General features: G+C 31.6%; 1 protein-coding gene across 1 annotated transcript in view; it reads left to right on the top strand.

The window, feature by feature from the left end:
• The window catches only part of LOC108913603 (trafficking protein particle complex subunit 11), a gene marked incomplete at its 3' end in the record, with an annotated part of 47,356 nt that overhangs the window by 26,639 nt on the left and 3,846 nt on the right, over window positions 1-16,871 (top strand). The window contains 2 exon segments of the mRNA XM_018719170.2: window positions 12,558-12,917; window positions 12,969-13,199. Of these exon segments, the coding sequence (XP_018574686.1) occupies window positions 12,558-12,917; window positions 12,969-13,199 (591 nt within the window).

The following is a 16,871-nucleotide window of genomic DNA, read 5'->3' as shown; positions in this document are numbered from 1 at the left end:
AAAGCATTAAGAGAATAATCGTCAACTTTTTCACATTGTGACTCAACAACGGTTTTGCAAGCGCGAACCATTTATATTCGGCGACCGAAATTATAAAGAGTGACTAATACATAATATAAAAACACTATTACCATAATGCGTATAAAATATAAAATGATTTCTATACGGTTCAATATTATTTATCTTTGTGCCGCTCGCCATGCACATCGGTAGAATCTATAATCGTGTATAGACTGAGTTACACTGAACGTCGATCTATATTTTATCTCTGTCTTTTGCACTTGGTAGGGAATAGGGAAATGCTTTTTTAGTGGGTGTAAACGGACTTGATTTGCCCGACCTGAGAAACGTCATAGCATAAGCGTAGACGAGGGGTCTAATTCCATGGCTATAATAAATTTATAAATTAAAAAAACACAATTGGGACGTTTCTCAGGTCGGGCAAATCAAGTCCGTTTACACCCACTAAAAAAGCATTTCCCTATTCCCTACCAAGTGCAAAAGACAGAGATAAAATATAGATCGACGTTCAGTGTAACTCAGTCTATACACGATTATAGATTCTACCGATGTGCATGGCGAGCGGCACAAAGATAAATAATATTGAACCGTATAGAAATCATTTTATATTTTATACGCATTATGGTAATAGTGTTTTTATATTATGTATTAGTCACTCTTTATAATTTCGGCCGCCGAGTATAAAAGGGANTATTTTTTTTTGAAAATATAAGTATTCAACATAAACCTCCATCAAGCGCATCGCTGTAAAAAGTTAATTGCGTCCTCAATTTTTTTTAAATAAAAAAATTATCTCGGCTTCGGAAGGTCGTAAAAAAACATTTTTTTCTTTTAAATTCGTGAAAAAATGTCAGCAGTTTCTTTCTTTAAAAGTTATTTTCATAAAATAAAAATTGAAATAGTTATTTGAAAAAATATAACCAAAAATCTTGTTCAATGTCATTTTTTTATCCTTAAAATTAATAAAATCGTCAACATTTTTTAACAGCATGATAATATAACTCTTTACGAAGAAAATAAACCGAAAATCGTTACTGTAGGTCTATCCGCTGAGAAGATCTAGCCAATTTTCGAGAGCGCCTTTTTTTTTCAAAAAATCGATATATCTCGAAAAATAATTAATATTTTTAAATTTTTCGAAAATGATTTTTTTTTGGCTTGCCGGGGGCTATGCTTGCAGTAAATAGCAAGTATGGGAAAGTAAATGTAAACGAGCTATAGAAGAACAGAAAAGAGAAGATTTTTAACGGTTTTTTTCTATATTTCTCGAAAAGTAACAAATCAATCGATACTTACAAAACATCAGTCGATAAATCTTTTTAAAGCCTACAACTTTCTCATTTATAATTTTTCAATCGCTGCTATATGTATATTTTTAGTTATTTTAGAAAAACCGTTTTTTGCAACTTTGCGATTTTTTTAAATCATGTTCGCCATTTTGGATCGAGTTTAAAGAATAAGAAAATCAATTTAAAATTAAATTTCCTATACGGTCATATTTTTTTGTCCAGGTAATAATTTCTGTAAGAATTTCTCTATAATGCTTGGACTATTACACCCATCTTCTATTCGTTGCAGTAGTTGTGGTCTTATATCTGTTGGAGTAGAATAAACTTTTCAGATAACGCCAAACATAGAAGTCCAGGTGGTTTAGATATGGCAGTCTGGCTGGCCAAGACACTGGACCCTCTGCACCATTATGGTTGACATTGGCATTTGGTCTTTTATCTATCCATCGCCCCATATAATTTTCATTAAGCCATTCTTATATTATTCTCCCAGAATGCACAGTAGCACCATCCATTGTATCCAGCTATTTGGTCGTATATTTAATGGAACATCCTCTAATAATTCAAATAGATGGTTTTCCAGAAAGTTTATGAAAGTTTAAGTTTAAAAAGTTTAAGAAATTACTGGAAATTTAGACGAGGTGGTAAGAAGAAAGGTCCACAAACTTTATTGCGAATTATTCCTAGCCACACGTCCACAGAAAATTCGTGTTGAAAAGATCTTGTCCGAATTTCATGAGGATTTTTTTGTGACCAAATATGCAGATTATGAAAATTCACTACTCCTTTGGTAAATGTACATTTATTATCATTTCTATTTAAGTCATTCTTATTTGTAAAGATAGTGTGTTAGGATTCCAGGGGAAACTAAAACGCGTAAGGAATCTACCTCACAGGTGGTGTGGAAACGAGTGTAAAGAATTTTGTTGATGTGCTTACAGATTTCACTTACTTTTAAGCATAAACATAAATATTCTTGTAATATTATGGTTAGAAATGTCCACACAAGGGAATTGTATTGGTATGAATAACTTGAAAACGGCGAATCTTAGAGAAAAAATTCAAGTTACTTTTTTTACATATTTTGTGCATCAGAATATAAAATAAATCCATTACAATAACTTGCAATAAATGCAGTGGCGTAGGTTTTTTTTATAAAAAAGGGGGGTGACCCTGTCCAGTTGTACACCATTGGTTAAACCTTTAGAGCTCATATTTTAGAGAATACAAGGTCTACTGTCATAGATTAACTGTACCAAATTTTATTTAAATCGATTTATAGATTCCAGAGATATAAACAAAAAATCAATTTTTTTTAACAACTTTAACACCCTGTATCTCTAAAACGGGGCCATTACAGACCTATGTTTATAAGGCAAACACACATTATTTTAAAGAGGTCTATCTACCCTCGAAGTTTCCTGCATAAAATTCGGACCACCCTGTATTTATGATTCTTAGCGCAACCCAGGAACAGCGTAGATGTGGTAGGTTTTTGTTCCCTTTGGGGTGCTTGATTAACGTGAGTCCCCTTGCCTCTCACAATTCGGGGTGCTTGATTAATGTGAGTCCCCTTGCCTCTCACGGTTCGGGGTGCCTTGATTAAAGTAAACCCCCTTGCCTCTCACCATTCAGGGTGCTTGATTAACGTGAGTCCCCTTGCCTCTCATGGTTCAGGGTGCTTGATTATAGTGAGTCCTCTTACCTCTCACGATTCGGGGTGCTTGATTAACGTGAATCCTCTTGAGGGTTGTTGACCAAATTTCAAATAGTAGATAATATAATTCTACCCGTACTAACTAGTGTGTATACACAATTAGAGATTGAGAAATGCGTTAGGACAGTTTTAAAATAATTATTTAAAACTGATTTTTTTATAACATTTCAAAACGGCTGTGACGTCATAAGGGGCACCTTGTAGTGAAATTATATGTAAATGATTGCGTAAAGGAAAAAAATTGGAAGAAGACGCTCTGTCAACACCGACAGTAGTGTCAGTCTGTCAGTGACACTCGTATAAAATATTTTCAAGTCTATGAGTTATTTTCCTTAATCTTCAAATTCCTTTATTAAGTAAAATTATTATTAAGTAATAATCATTTAATATTTTCCCTTATAATTAAAGCAGAATGTATGAATCGGGATTTGTGAAAGCTACTACGCAAATTTTACCGAAAATTGATATTTTTATAATCATGAATTGAATTTTTAAAATGAGACTAGCGTTTTAATATTGGCGAAATCAGAGGTATAAAAGCAGTCAGGTGAGGATCAACATATTTGAATGATTTTATTGTGTTTATTTATATAAAATACCTATTTATTTACGGAAATTTATAGTGCAGTTCGGGAGTCTTATGGAGATTGGCTATGTGGAATATAGAATGTGGAACAAAACACCACTTAAATTTTGTTGAATCCATTACAATCAGGAAATTAATAATAACTATCACAAATACTCTTAATTGATAGACTGCTGTCACTAGTGTCACTTTTGTTTAAAAAAACAGGAAACAGGGCAGCAGGGTTTGATGGTCAATTTTGACATATTTTCTTCTTCTTACAATTATGCAATAGGATCGCTACTAGCTTCTTGTTCAACTGCCCCTTATGACGTCAGACTAGTTTTTAAGTAACGCAAAAATTCATAAATGATTTCTACTACTAATTTGTCATATATTTAAAATTTGACTATACAGGCAGGTTCTTTTATATAAAATCTTTGACTCAACACAATTTGTATATGGTTTGTTTTTATAGTGGACAACCCTATTCGACATTTACCTCTTTCTATGATATCGAACTCTCTTGCTTAAAATATCTTGTTTAGGATAAGGTGTCAAGTTCAAAATATCAAAAGGCAAAATAAACATGGTTATGATTAGGACAGAAATCATAATTCGGTTTTACCGTCCGAAAAAAAAATAAATAAACACATATTAATTTTGTACAAAAGTTTAAAATTCAACCCCCTTTTGGGGGTGGTGAGAGGGTGCTAGCGGGTAAGAGAGGGGTTAAATTCATTTTTTGACATATTCGGTTTCAGCGTCACAAAAAACATAGAAATACGCATACATCTTAATTTTGTACGAAAATTTTAAATTTAACTTCCTTCGGGGGGTAGTAAGGGGGTGCTAGCGGGAAAACGGGCAATTGAAATAATTTTTTACGGTCCAAAAACCTATGAACAGTGGAGTCTACCATTCATGATTTTTTTTGTGTGCCTGTGAAATTAATAGAATAAAAAATTGTAGTCCAATAAATTGTAAGTATATGTTTAAAATCTGATTTAAATTTATAATTTAAGAAAACGCGAATTCATATATTGAATCATTTCAGATTAATAAAGTTAAGATAAAAATTGCTGAAAATATATCAAAATGTAATGACATATTGACAAATTTACAAAAAACTTTATAGGAAGTATTCCTAGTAACATAAGAAGCATTGTAAAAAGTTTTGATTAATTAATTATTACGTTAGTAAATTTCGATCAACAATTTGACTATAGTTTTTCAGAACTGGACGATTTGAGATTTCAGTAATACAAAGTATTAACAGCAAAGTCTACTGTTGACGCGAAATCCGAAAAACCGAAATTTTGCAAAATCGTTTTATTTTTTTTCTGGTTTCATTTGAAAACGAATTTTAAATAAATTACATTTTTACATTGCCACTTTTTTCGCTCTATCCAATGAATGGCATCAACATTTTTGCAATCCGACTTCGAGGGTCCATCATCAGATTAATTTTTTTAAATATATCGCTGCTATTTTTATGACAAAATCTAGTCATTTTTAATTTTGTATTAGATGATATTACTATTGTAATCGCTTAAAAAGGTTTTTAGCTATAATTAAAAAATTTTTCTGAGTACGGCTCTGAACGCTTTCAAAATACCTGTATCTATTGGCGGAGAGAGAGAGAGAGAGAGAGAGAGAGAGAGAGAGAATAAAAGTCAATACCTACAGCACAAAATATCCAACAATTTTTTTTAATCCATAATTTAAAAAGTTGTACCTAATAGAAAAATAATACGAATTTATGAAATATTTTATTATTTTATAATTAGTATTGCTAATAGTAGTTGAATATTTTGTGCTGTATTGACTTTTGACTATTGAGGGAGGGAGGGAGGGACTCCCCCCCTCTCTCTGTCTCTCTCTCTAATAGATACAGATATTTTGAAAGCGTTCAGAGCCGTACTCAGGAAAAAATTACAATAGTAATATAGTAATTATTTTAAAATTCGTTTTCAAATAAAGCCAGAAAAAAATAAACAATCTTGCATAATTTTCCGGATATCTCCGGAACTATCCGGAATTTTAAAACTTTCTAAACAGCATACTGTTGGGTATAAAAAAAACACAACATTTTTCTAATATGAGCCACCCTGTATCTCTTACCGTTTCCTAGATCCTAATGCCTATCCCATCCTTATCTTGGACACACTGTACATCTATGAATTCATCAAACTTAAAAAAAAAATAAGTACACTAATTGATCCTACGCAAGAAAAATTATTATTTATTTTATTTATTCACTATTCGACTTATGTTTATAGCAATACTAATTATATATATATATATTTATATTCATATTTTATTTTCAGAATCATTAACTTCTCTGCTGTAATAACTAGATACAAAAGTCAACTTCCTTATCTTTTGCTGAAAATGCTTTATAAAAATACGCTAGAAGACGCGATATCTTTTGTAAACAGAGAACTGCAATTTAATCAGTACAAAGAACAACTTAAGAAAAACATGTATCATATTCCCTCGACTTCTAATTCACCTAGGGCCCTTTAACGAAATTATAATGCAAATTTAAATTCAAGATTAAATCCAAATTTCAGATCTAATTTCCAAAATCAAAATTTTTCAAGACCTCCTTTACCGCCCAGAAACCCAAATTTAAATCAAAATTATAATCGAAATCCACAACCTTCAGGAACGTATCAAAATTATAAGACAAATTATCCAACTCCCATGTCTGGAGTTCAATCATTTGTAAACCAGACGCATAATACGAGAACAAATCAACAAAATTTTAGACATAAACCACCTAGACAAAATTTACCTAGAATTAATAAAAATTTTAATATTGAAGAACAAAATGTTGACCCTAACGTTGACTCTAACTTTGACACTAAGAATACCAAAATGAGCCGAATTTTGAAACAAATCAGGACGAAGATTACTACCAAAATTACGATCAAGATTTTTTAATTCAGAAAACGATCAAAATTTTTGTTTGACCCAGCCTCAGGACAACCAAACATAGTAGAAAATAATATTCAGTTAGCAGCCCAATTGCCATACATCAAAATTTCGCAACATCCTTATCCTCCTTTAAAACTTTTAATTGATACAGGTGCTTCATATTCTACGTTACGACCTGATATTATAGAAAAAAATCTGTCCAAACCAAATTTTAAATTTTTCAACTAAAGTAAAAACATTGTTAGGAAAATGTACCATTAAACAAAAAGCTTATATACCTGCATTTTCGGAATTTAATTCGAATCAAAATTTAGAAGTTTTATCTTACGATTTTCATAATTATTTCGATGGACTTATAGGCTATCATGACATGAAAAAATTTAACATGGTTATTGATCTACCTAGTAATAGGCTCATAGGATAAAATTTTAATATTCCCCTGTATTTACGAGACCCTTATGACATAACAAGAAGAGTGACTCTTACTCCTAACGAATATTTAAAGACAACTATCCCAGTAGAAGTAAATTTCGGTGACGTTTTAATTCCTTTTCAGAATTTAAATAGTTTAATACTCAGAGAAACAATAACTACCAGTGAAGACGGATATGCTCCGGTAGAACTTTTTAATCCATCTAATGAAACAAAAACTTATTATTTTCAAAAACCCATTCCAAATTTCACCTAACAGAAAAATACAAAAAAGAGCAAATACCTGATTTACTAAGAACGGACCATTTATCTAAAGAAGAAAAACGACATTTAATTCTCCTTTGTAAAGACTACCACGACATTTTCTATTTCCCTGGTGATTCCCTTACATTTTTCAATCAAGTCAAACATCAGATAAAAACTGAGGATGAAATCCCTGTCCACGCAAAAACATATAGATACCCCGAAGTTCATAAACAGAAAGTCCAAAAACAAATTAATCAAATGCTACAAAATAATATTATAAGACCTTCAGATTCACCTTGGTCCAGTCCCATATGGATTGTGCCCAAAAAATTAGATGCTTCTGGCAACAAAATATGGCGACTTGTGGTAGATTACCGCAAAGTCAATGAAAAAACTGTTAGTGATAGATACCCCATTCCAAATATTACCGATATTTTAGACAAGTTAGGTCGATCACAATATTTCAGATAGAGATGTCTCAATACTAATAACGGACATTGCGAATACCTTAGAATGCCCTTCGGACTTAAAAACGCACCCGCTACCTTCCAGAGAGTCATGGACAATGTTCTCAAAGATCTGCAAAACAAAATTTGCCTCGTCTATATGGACGATATTGTAATTTTCAGTACCTCCCTTCAGGCACACATACAAAATTTAGTATTTGAAGCTTTAAGAAAAGCAAATTTGAAAGTTCAGTTAGACAAATCGGAATTCTTAAAACGAGAGACCACATTTTTAGGACATGTTATTACCCCTTCAGGAATAAAACCAAACCCGGATAAAATAAAATCAATTCAAAATTTTCCCGTTCCTAAAACAGCCAGACATTAAATCATCTCGGACTAGTAGGCTTTTATCGTAAATTCATAAACAATTTTGCAAAAATAACGAAACCACTCACTCGATGTTTAAAAAAAGGAAACAAAATTGAACATTCACCAGAATTTTTAGAAGCAGTAAATTTATGTAAAAACATTTTATCAAATGAACCACTTTTAACTTTTCCAGATTTTTCAAAAACTTTCGTATTAACTACGAACGCATCCAATTTCGCGATCGGAGCAGTCCTATCTCAAAACGGTCATCCAATTTCTTACGCGAGTAGAACATTAAACCCGGCAGAAATAAATTACTCGGCGATAGAGAAAGAATTACTAGCAATCGTTTGGGCAACCAAATATTTTAGGCCTTACTTATACGGTAGAAAATTTATAATTAATACGGATCATAAACCTCTTCAGTGGCTCTTCTCACTAAAAGACCCTCAGTCTAGATTAGTCCGTTGGAGACTAAAATTAGAAGAATTCGAATATGAAGTAAAATATACTTATTAAAGGAAAAGAGAATAATGTAGCAGACGCTTTGTCCAGATTTCCCCCAGACATTAACATTCACCAACTTCAACCCTCAACTTCCCAAGCCTCAGACTTACCTATTTTAGATGAAACACTTTCCATGCTAGTTAATATAGACAGACCGAATACACCAATAGACGAAGAACTACTTAACGACATTTTAGGACAACTTCCTGAACCTTCTCCTCCAGTATTACACATTCCTGAACCGTCTCCTCCAGTATTACATATTCCTGAACCCAAAGATAACGAGACTATACACACTTCAATAGAAAACCCAGTAGCCGAATTACCCATAACCGAGCAACCCATAAATCATTTTAAGCATCAGATATCCATCGCATTAAACCAAAACCTTGTCCAACCTTATTGGCATAGACAAACTAGACCATTCGATAACAATTCTATCTTTATATTATTTAATCCTCAACTTTCTGATGAAAGTAAAGCAAAATTATTACGGAACTTTTTAAAACCAAAAGAAATAAATTGCCTTTATTTTTATGACCAAAAAGCAAGACAATGTTTCGAACGACTGATACCAAAATTCTTTAATAATACAATTAAATTCAGAATTTCAACATTAAAAGCTCAAGACGTAGAAAAATTAGAATCCCAAATTAGATTAATAATAAAACAACATGAAGTAAATACAGTACATAGAGGTATTGATACTATTTATAACTCCTTGTCAAAAACTCATTACTGGCCTAACATGAAAGAAGCTATAACCACCTATGTTAATAACTGCGAAACATGTAATCGTGCTAAATATGACAGACACCCACAAAACCCACCGATCCAAAAGACAGAGACCTCTAAAACCATTTGACGTTATACATATAGACATCCTATTCTTTGACAAGAACCAATTCTTAACAGTTTTTGACGCTTTTTCAAAATTAGGACAAGCATATCCTATCCCTAGTAGAAATGCTATAACAACGACTAATACTATCCTTAACTACATCTCTCACTATTGAAAACCAGCCAAAATAATTTGTGATGAAGGTAGTGAATTTAACAATAGAATATTTACGGAATTCTGCCAGCTACATAAAATAAATTTACATTTCACTAGTATTGGTAACTCAAATTCTAACAGCCCTGTCGAACGTTTTCATTCAATGATCCTAGACTCCATCAGAGCCTTAAAATTAGACAACCCTACATTAAATCAAGAAACCTTAATTAAATTAGCAACCATTGGATATAATAATTCTATACATTCGGCAACTCAAAGAACTCCCCTTGAAATAATATTAGGATCTCCCCAAAACATAGAAATAGACGAAAAGGTAATTACCACAAATTTCATAGAAAAACAGAAACAAATCTATTCCAAATTATATCAGGACGTACAAAATAAAGTCGAGGCAACCAAACAAAAAACATTAGAGTAAACAAAAATAAAACCGAACCAGAAAAGGTTAAAATTTTGCAAAATGTACTGATAAAGGACAATTTAGCGAACAGACAAAAGACAAAACCCAAATTCAAAAAAGCCATAGCCATAAATAATAACGGTCCAACCATTCAAACAAAACAAGGAAAAATTCACAAAAAACATATTAAGAAATCAAAAACCTCACATACTTCTCCTCTGTTACAGGATGAAGAATTCACTGATAGTGATGATAATATTCCTCTGGCACAGTTATTCCCAAATAATTGAATTACAAAATCCTATACTCCTCATTAATCTAGGAAAAGCAAAAGTTAGCACACATTCACATAATCTCGTACAAATAATAAATTTACAAAATTTATCAAACATAATTCAGAATTTTTCTCGAGAAATACAAACTCAAGGGAACCAGTCTATTACACAATTCGAGCCTCTAATAAAAAACATTAACAATAAATTATCAACCCTTTTTTATATAAACCACAGAAAACGAGGATTACTAAACTTTATCGGTACAGGATATAATGAACTTTTTGGCCTCATGGACAATAATGATAGAGAACAGATAGAGAAAAATTAAAAATCTTAGAAAGTAATCAATTTAACCTTCAAACGTAACAAAAGGAACAGTTGATTTATCTAACTACCCTACCATCAAAATTAAATAATACTTTAGAACAAATTTATCCTAAAGAATCTATAATTAAAGGTCCACTGAGTGATTACTATAAATTAGCCTCTATCAAAACGCGTACTAAAAATTTTAAAGTATATATCAACTTTCAAAATTCCCATATTCCAAATACAAACCTATGACTATTTCCAAGTTTTACCCATACCAAAGTTTGCTCATTCCTATTTCAACTTACTTACTTAAGAACAAACAAGAAGTAAATATCAAATTAATTTGGAAAATATACAGCTAGATGAATTGAGTAGTTTAGCGGAGAGTATATCCAAATTTAAAATCCAACCTCTAGAACTGTTTGATCCAGAATTTAACCAGAAACCACATTATCTCACATTTATATTATCTTGGGTATAATTTTAATAATAATAATATACTACATTTTTAAGAAGAGAGCCTCGGTTATTAAAATAATAACGCCTAAAATCTTCACAAGAAGTTCGAAGTAGAATGACTCCAATAAAGAAGTCCCAGAAACCTCTGGAAAAAATAAGTAATTTAAGGACTGGAATCATGCTTGAATCAATGATTTCCAAGTCACCACACGAGGAGCAGTGACTCTCTGCTGACTCCTTTTTACCTACCGTGTATTGAGCATCTACAAGAAGCACCCCTGAGCCCAGGTATCAGATGAGGACTTCGCCATCCCAGATGACTCAACCCCCAAAGGACTGACTATAGCCCACTAGGACACTGGTCGCTCCATCCCCTGTACCTCCCTCTACGACGGGAGGAATTATATATATATTATTTTTATATTCATATTTTATTTTCAGAATCATTAATTTCTCTGCTGTAATAACTAGATACAAAAGTCAACTTCCTTATCTTTTGCTGAGAATGCTTTTATTTTATTATATAAGAGATCTGCTTTGCTTATTCCATTCAGTGTGAAATTAAACTTGTAATTGTGAACTTGCTTCTTGTTGATTTATATATCATTTTTTAAAGTGATTTTTATTATTTTAACACCTGTTCGGCGACGAGATAATTAATTTACTGTACAAAAATAGTTTTGTGTATAAAATAGGGTCAAACAATGAGACAGTTTTGTTTGTATTTTTTCCGTACAATTGAATGGTGTAATCAGTTTTTGATTTTTTTAAAATTTAAACAAATTATCAACCATTACTGAAAACTTCATTGCTGCAAGTCATTTTTTACATTTTTGAGCATGTTTTTGAACTGTGATTACAAATTTTTTTATTTCACCAAAAAGTATAATATGTCAAAACGAAAAAAATGATTACCGGCAGAAATCTGTACGATGATTTTTTTAAGTAGAAAAAAATTTGAGGTTATTTAAGACATAGAAAGGTATACTTTCACCAAATTTCGTCAAAATTGAATTATTTTCGCGGAAATGAGAAATAAAAAACGAAAAATCAGAGAAAAACCTGTTTTTCGCATTTTTCTCGGAAATTTTGAGGTTATGTTAAAAAATGACCTCTACAAAAGTAGTAGATTTTTGCATGATCGACGACTTTTGTATTGGATACTTTTTTGTTTGAGGTCAACTTTCGCCAGAAATCCCAACGATACAATTTTTCATAACTTATCCACCACCCCCCAAATCAACCCTCCGCCGCCCCTGCTCACACATTTATTTTTTTTTCGTTTATTATAAGCCCCTTTACCATTTCCACTTATAAAAGTCCAGGTAACAATTTTTTTTTACCCTCTAAATGAGTTAATCTGATCGGTCTATCAGTATTAGATATGCCATTAATTTTTACATCAAATGAATATGTTGATATGTTACTTATTTATGGCGAGTGTCGAAAGAATTCCAAAGCGATGATGTGTCCTGCATAATTTGTAATATAAATTGTAATTAATCCTCCTATCTATAAAATTATTAATTAGTTTATATTTTTCTTTTTCTTTTAGAGCTGCTTTGGAAGGTCGAAACTGTCGCATTACAGTAGTTCTCATTCAGCACACGCTCTCACTTCCAGCAGGTGAGGATGTTTTAGCTTCTGAGAAGGCAATAACATTATGTTCCAGTTGTGAATTAAACTCGCAGTCATTATTTGTTTTACCACATGGAGATCATCTACAGGGTTACACTATTCGACTAGAAAATGCTTTCTATGAATTTTCCCAAACTTATTACCACAATGAAGTGAAAAATATAAAGTCACATAAAGAACATTTAAATAAAAATGCACATCATTATTTGTACATTAGGCATCAATTCAAGATGGGATTTTTGAATGAGTTGAAGCATGATATTCATACGGCTCACAAGTAATGTGAAATAAAAAATTATTTTACATGGTAAATTCTTTTATTTTTTAGACACTACACTCATGCATATAATAATTTATTGGAAGTTAGAATTGTAGACACCAATGCTTCGGAAATTCGAACAGTTGCTGGCTTCATTAACTATAAACTTTGCAGGTTAATGTTTGCTTTAAATCTGCCACGAGATGCTATATCACAATTTAAAGCTCATATTGATAGATTCAAAAACAGAATGGGATTTCAAGAATTGGCATTTGAACACTATGCTTGGCTTTCTAAACAGTAAGTTTGTCATAGTAAAATATGTCGCTACATAATTCATCAATAAAGTCTACATCATATGAACTTTTTATTATCTTTGAAAAAACAGTGCTATAAGGATATAAAAAAATCACAGATAATTCTATTCATTAAATATTAGAGAAATGCTGCTCATGGCTTGGGAAGTCACGTTCTTTCATGCATGTTTTATAAATTCTCAATGCTGCTTGAATCATTTATGAGCATCTAGGTCACTCATAAGTGCTGGAGTAATGCAGCAATGTGTACTACTTTATTCAAGCACTAATAAAAAAATGATAATAAAAATTATAGTATTTAGCATGTTTATTTTATTATTCCTTCCTAGAAATTACAATTTCAAAAGAATGAATTATTATAATTATTTTCAAAACTCCAAAACAATCTTAATTTATTGAAAAGACACCTAAATATTTTTAAGTTTTCAAAATTTGTATTCACACTATTCACTTCACTTTTGAAATTGATACCCACTCACTACCAATTACAAGGTTACTCAGCAGGCCTATATTTCCAGCCTTTAGATTATAATTATATATTTTATGTAAAAGTCCATATTTTCAAGCCCCCTTTATATTTATTCATATTTTATAGGACTACTTCATAAACTTTTCACGTTTCAATTCTCTACTTTGTTAATCACTAATGTTTAATAAAATATAACCATTATTTGTCGTTTTTGGTTGGTCATTAAATACACCTAATAATGTTACCTTTATCATCGTGGTATACTTTAGGCAGTAAAGACAACCTTTAACTGATTTTTTTTGGGATAAAGTTTAGTTTTAGACAAGATTTAATGACAAAATTTGAATACGACGCATTTTGTGTAAAATGTCAAAATTGAATGTTTTAACAGAGAACACTATACCAACGAGAAGCGACAGCAAGGCTTTCTTCGTTAACAGTTTTCGTACGCGCATGCGCGAACTGGGTTGTGTTGCTATCAGCTGTCAACGGCTGTCAGAGCCGCCAAATATAAATAGAAGAAATCAGTAATTAGTAAATAGTCTTTTTGGCGGTGGACAGTTGTGTTGTATAACATTAATTGATAGTGGATTTATTTGTATTGTATTTCGTTTTCATTTAGGATCAACTTGAAATCAGTAAAATGTCTGGTTATTATTGTGCTTTTTGCTGTCGTTCATCTAAAACTGGTGAAGGATTAAACCCTTTTAGATTCCCTAAGGATTACGAAAGGCGAATGTAGCACAAAATAATTCTAACAATAAAATGTGTTTTAAGATAGATATGCATTTTTAACAGTACCTAGTTTATGCGAATTTAACCAATTTATATTTTATTGCATTGAGGACAGGTTTCCCCTCTTAGGGCTACCCTGTTTTACAATAAAACATGTAAAACTATGTCTCAAATGTAAATATAAATGAATTATGTCTTTTAACTCATACAAAATCTGTATAATTTTTAGCTGCATATTAGTCTGTAAAATGGTTTAAAAAGGGTTAAATCATGTCATATCATTATTATTATCATATTAAGAAAATATAAAACAAATAATTAGGAAAATAGTATAGGCAGATATAAAAGGCTACCTTTTTTTTCTGACATTTTAAATAACGCCAAAAGAATAAATCTATATACCACTGAATTATCTACAATTTACTATTTAATGGACTTTCTGTCTTCTTTAGCTTCTAATATTTCAATACATTTTATCACTAATTCTGGACACTGTATCTAGGTATATAAAACAATGCTATGAAAACCGTTGCGATGATGTTATATTTTATCACAGTTCAGTGTATATCTATTCAAAGGTATAACTTCTCTCAGTGTAAACGATTGTGTTTCCTTCATATTGGTCGTGACCACAAAACATCAAAGGAGGCCGCCGATTTTGTTGCTTCTCGTTGGTATTGGTTTTTAGTATAACTTGATTGAGTCACCAAAAAAAACTGGGGTAATATGTTATGTTACCTGGTTTTACTTGACAGGAGCACTAATCAAGCATTTCCTGACTCATATTTATAACTTATATTTTAGGACTTTTGTCACATATGTAAAGTTTGGCTTATGCGTTTGAAGACACTTCTATGCAGGGTAGTTTAGGATACGTTGACCAAACTTAAAATTTAAATTTGGATGACCAAAATAAATTAAATTTGACAAACATTCACAAGGATTTATCTAATTAAAAATAAAAGTTCATTGAATTCTGATCAATTTTTTTAAGCACTGAATGAAGAACGAACATGTTTTATGTACAAGGTGTTTCGATAATAGTTAAGGAAAAGGAAGGGTGCGATTCTTTGGCACATTTTAAGTAAAAAAGTTCATATTAAAATCGTTCTTGAAATAATAGGGTGACAAAAAATAGTTTTTTTTCTCAGTTTTTTGGATATATTAGGAACCGTTTGAGATACATAACTTAAATTTTGTACATGTATTATCATCAATATTAGCTACTTTTGATCTCTATTCAATTTTATTCATATGACAGTGGCGGAGATCTTAGGATTGCGTGAGGTTCTTTTTCCCTTAATTTTTACATCCTCAGGAAAATCCTCTAACACGAACTGTATTCAAGATAAATGGCGTTATATGATGGAAAACATGAAAGAAAGTGGCACCCTATTTCTCGAAAACGGACCCATATTAATAAGAACTTTTTTTACTTAAAATGTGCCAAAGAATCACACTCTTCATTTTCCTCAACTATTTTCGAAACACCTTGTATTATAGAATATTGTCATCCTCTCAGCACCCAATTGAAAAAATTCTTCATTATTAGGAACTACTCTTTGGAACTACTCATTATTAGGAACTACTAGGATTATTAGAATAAATAGTAATAACCGGTCAATTAAAAGTCGGTAACTACCGGTTACATTATTTGGTCATATTTATTCATTCATTTTAAAATTTCAAAAATTATATTTCATTGAACGGATGTTTTGTTTTGCTTTGCTTATTGTACTTTTCTAAAGTTTTTGCTTACTTTATAACATAAACTGCTTTCTCATTCTGGTTGCATTTCCTGCTACTAATTTTTAGAAAAATTGGATTGTGCATGCATAATGGCCAAAATTATTATTTAAAAAATTTATTATTAAGTATAAATTATAATTTTAATAGAATTATTGAAATATAGGGGTAATTTTAAATATTTGATGGTCATTTTCAAATGCAAATAGTCACTTATGGTCATTGACTACCATAATTATTTTTTGGAAAATTTTGTTAAATGTAACAAAATTTTATTCATAGTTATTTTATTTTTCATATGCATGCTACTATTATGATCTTCACGTTCTAGTTTTGTATATTACAAATTACTTTTTAATCAACCATAATTGACACCTTTGGTTGGGACGGTCTGGTGACAGACACCTTCTATTAAAGTGTAGGCTATGTAGGTTCAGTGTAAGAATAGACATATTATCTAAACTTTGCCCTCAACATCTTCTGTGTACAAATAAAGTCATCCTCGTCCTCGTCCTCGTCCTCGTCGTCCTCGTCCTCGTCGTTCTCGTCCTCGTCGTCGTCCTCGTCCTCGTCGTCGTCCTCGTCGTCGTCGTCGTCGTCCTTATCCTCGTCCTCGTCCTCGTCCTCCTCGTCGTCGTCGTCGCCCTCGTCCTCGTCGTCGCCCTCGTCCTCGTCGTCGCCCTCGTCCTCGTCGTCGCCCTCGTC

Source organism: Anoplophora glabripennis, unplaced genomic scaffold (assembly GCF_000390285.2).
Source record: "Anoplophora glabripennis isolate ALB-LARVAE unplaced genomic scaffold, Agla_2.0 scaffold590, whole genome shotgun sequence".
In the NCBI taxonomy this organism is placed as follows: domain Eukaryota; kingdom Metazoa; phylum Arthropoda; class Insecta; order Coleoptera; family Cerambycidae; genus Anoplophora; species Anoplophora glabripennis.
Note: the sequence above shows the minus strand (reverse complement) of the source record. Positions and strands in the feature narration are given on the sequence as shown.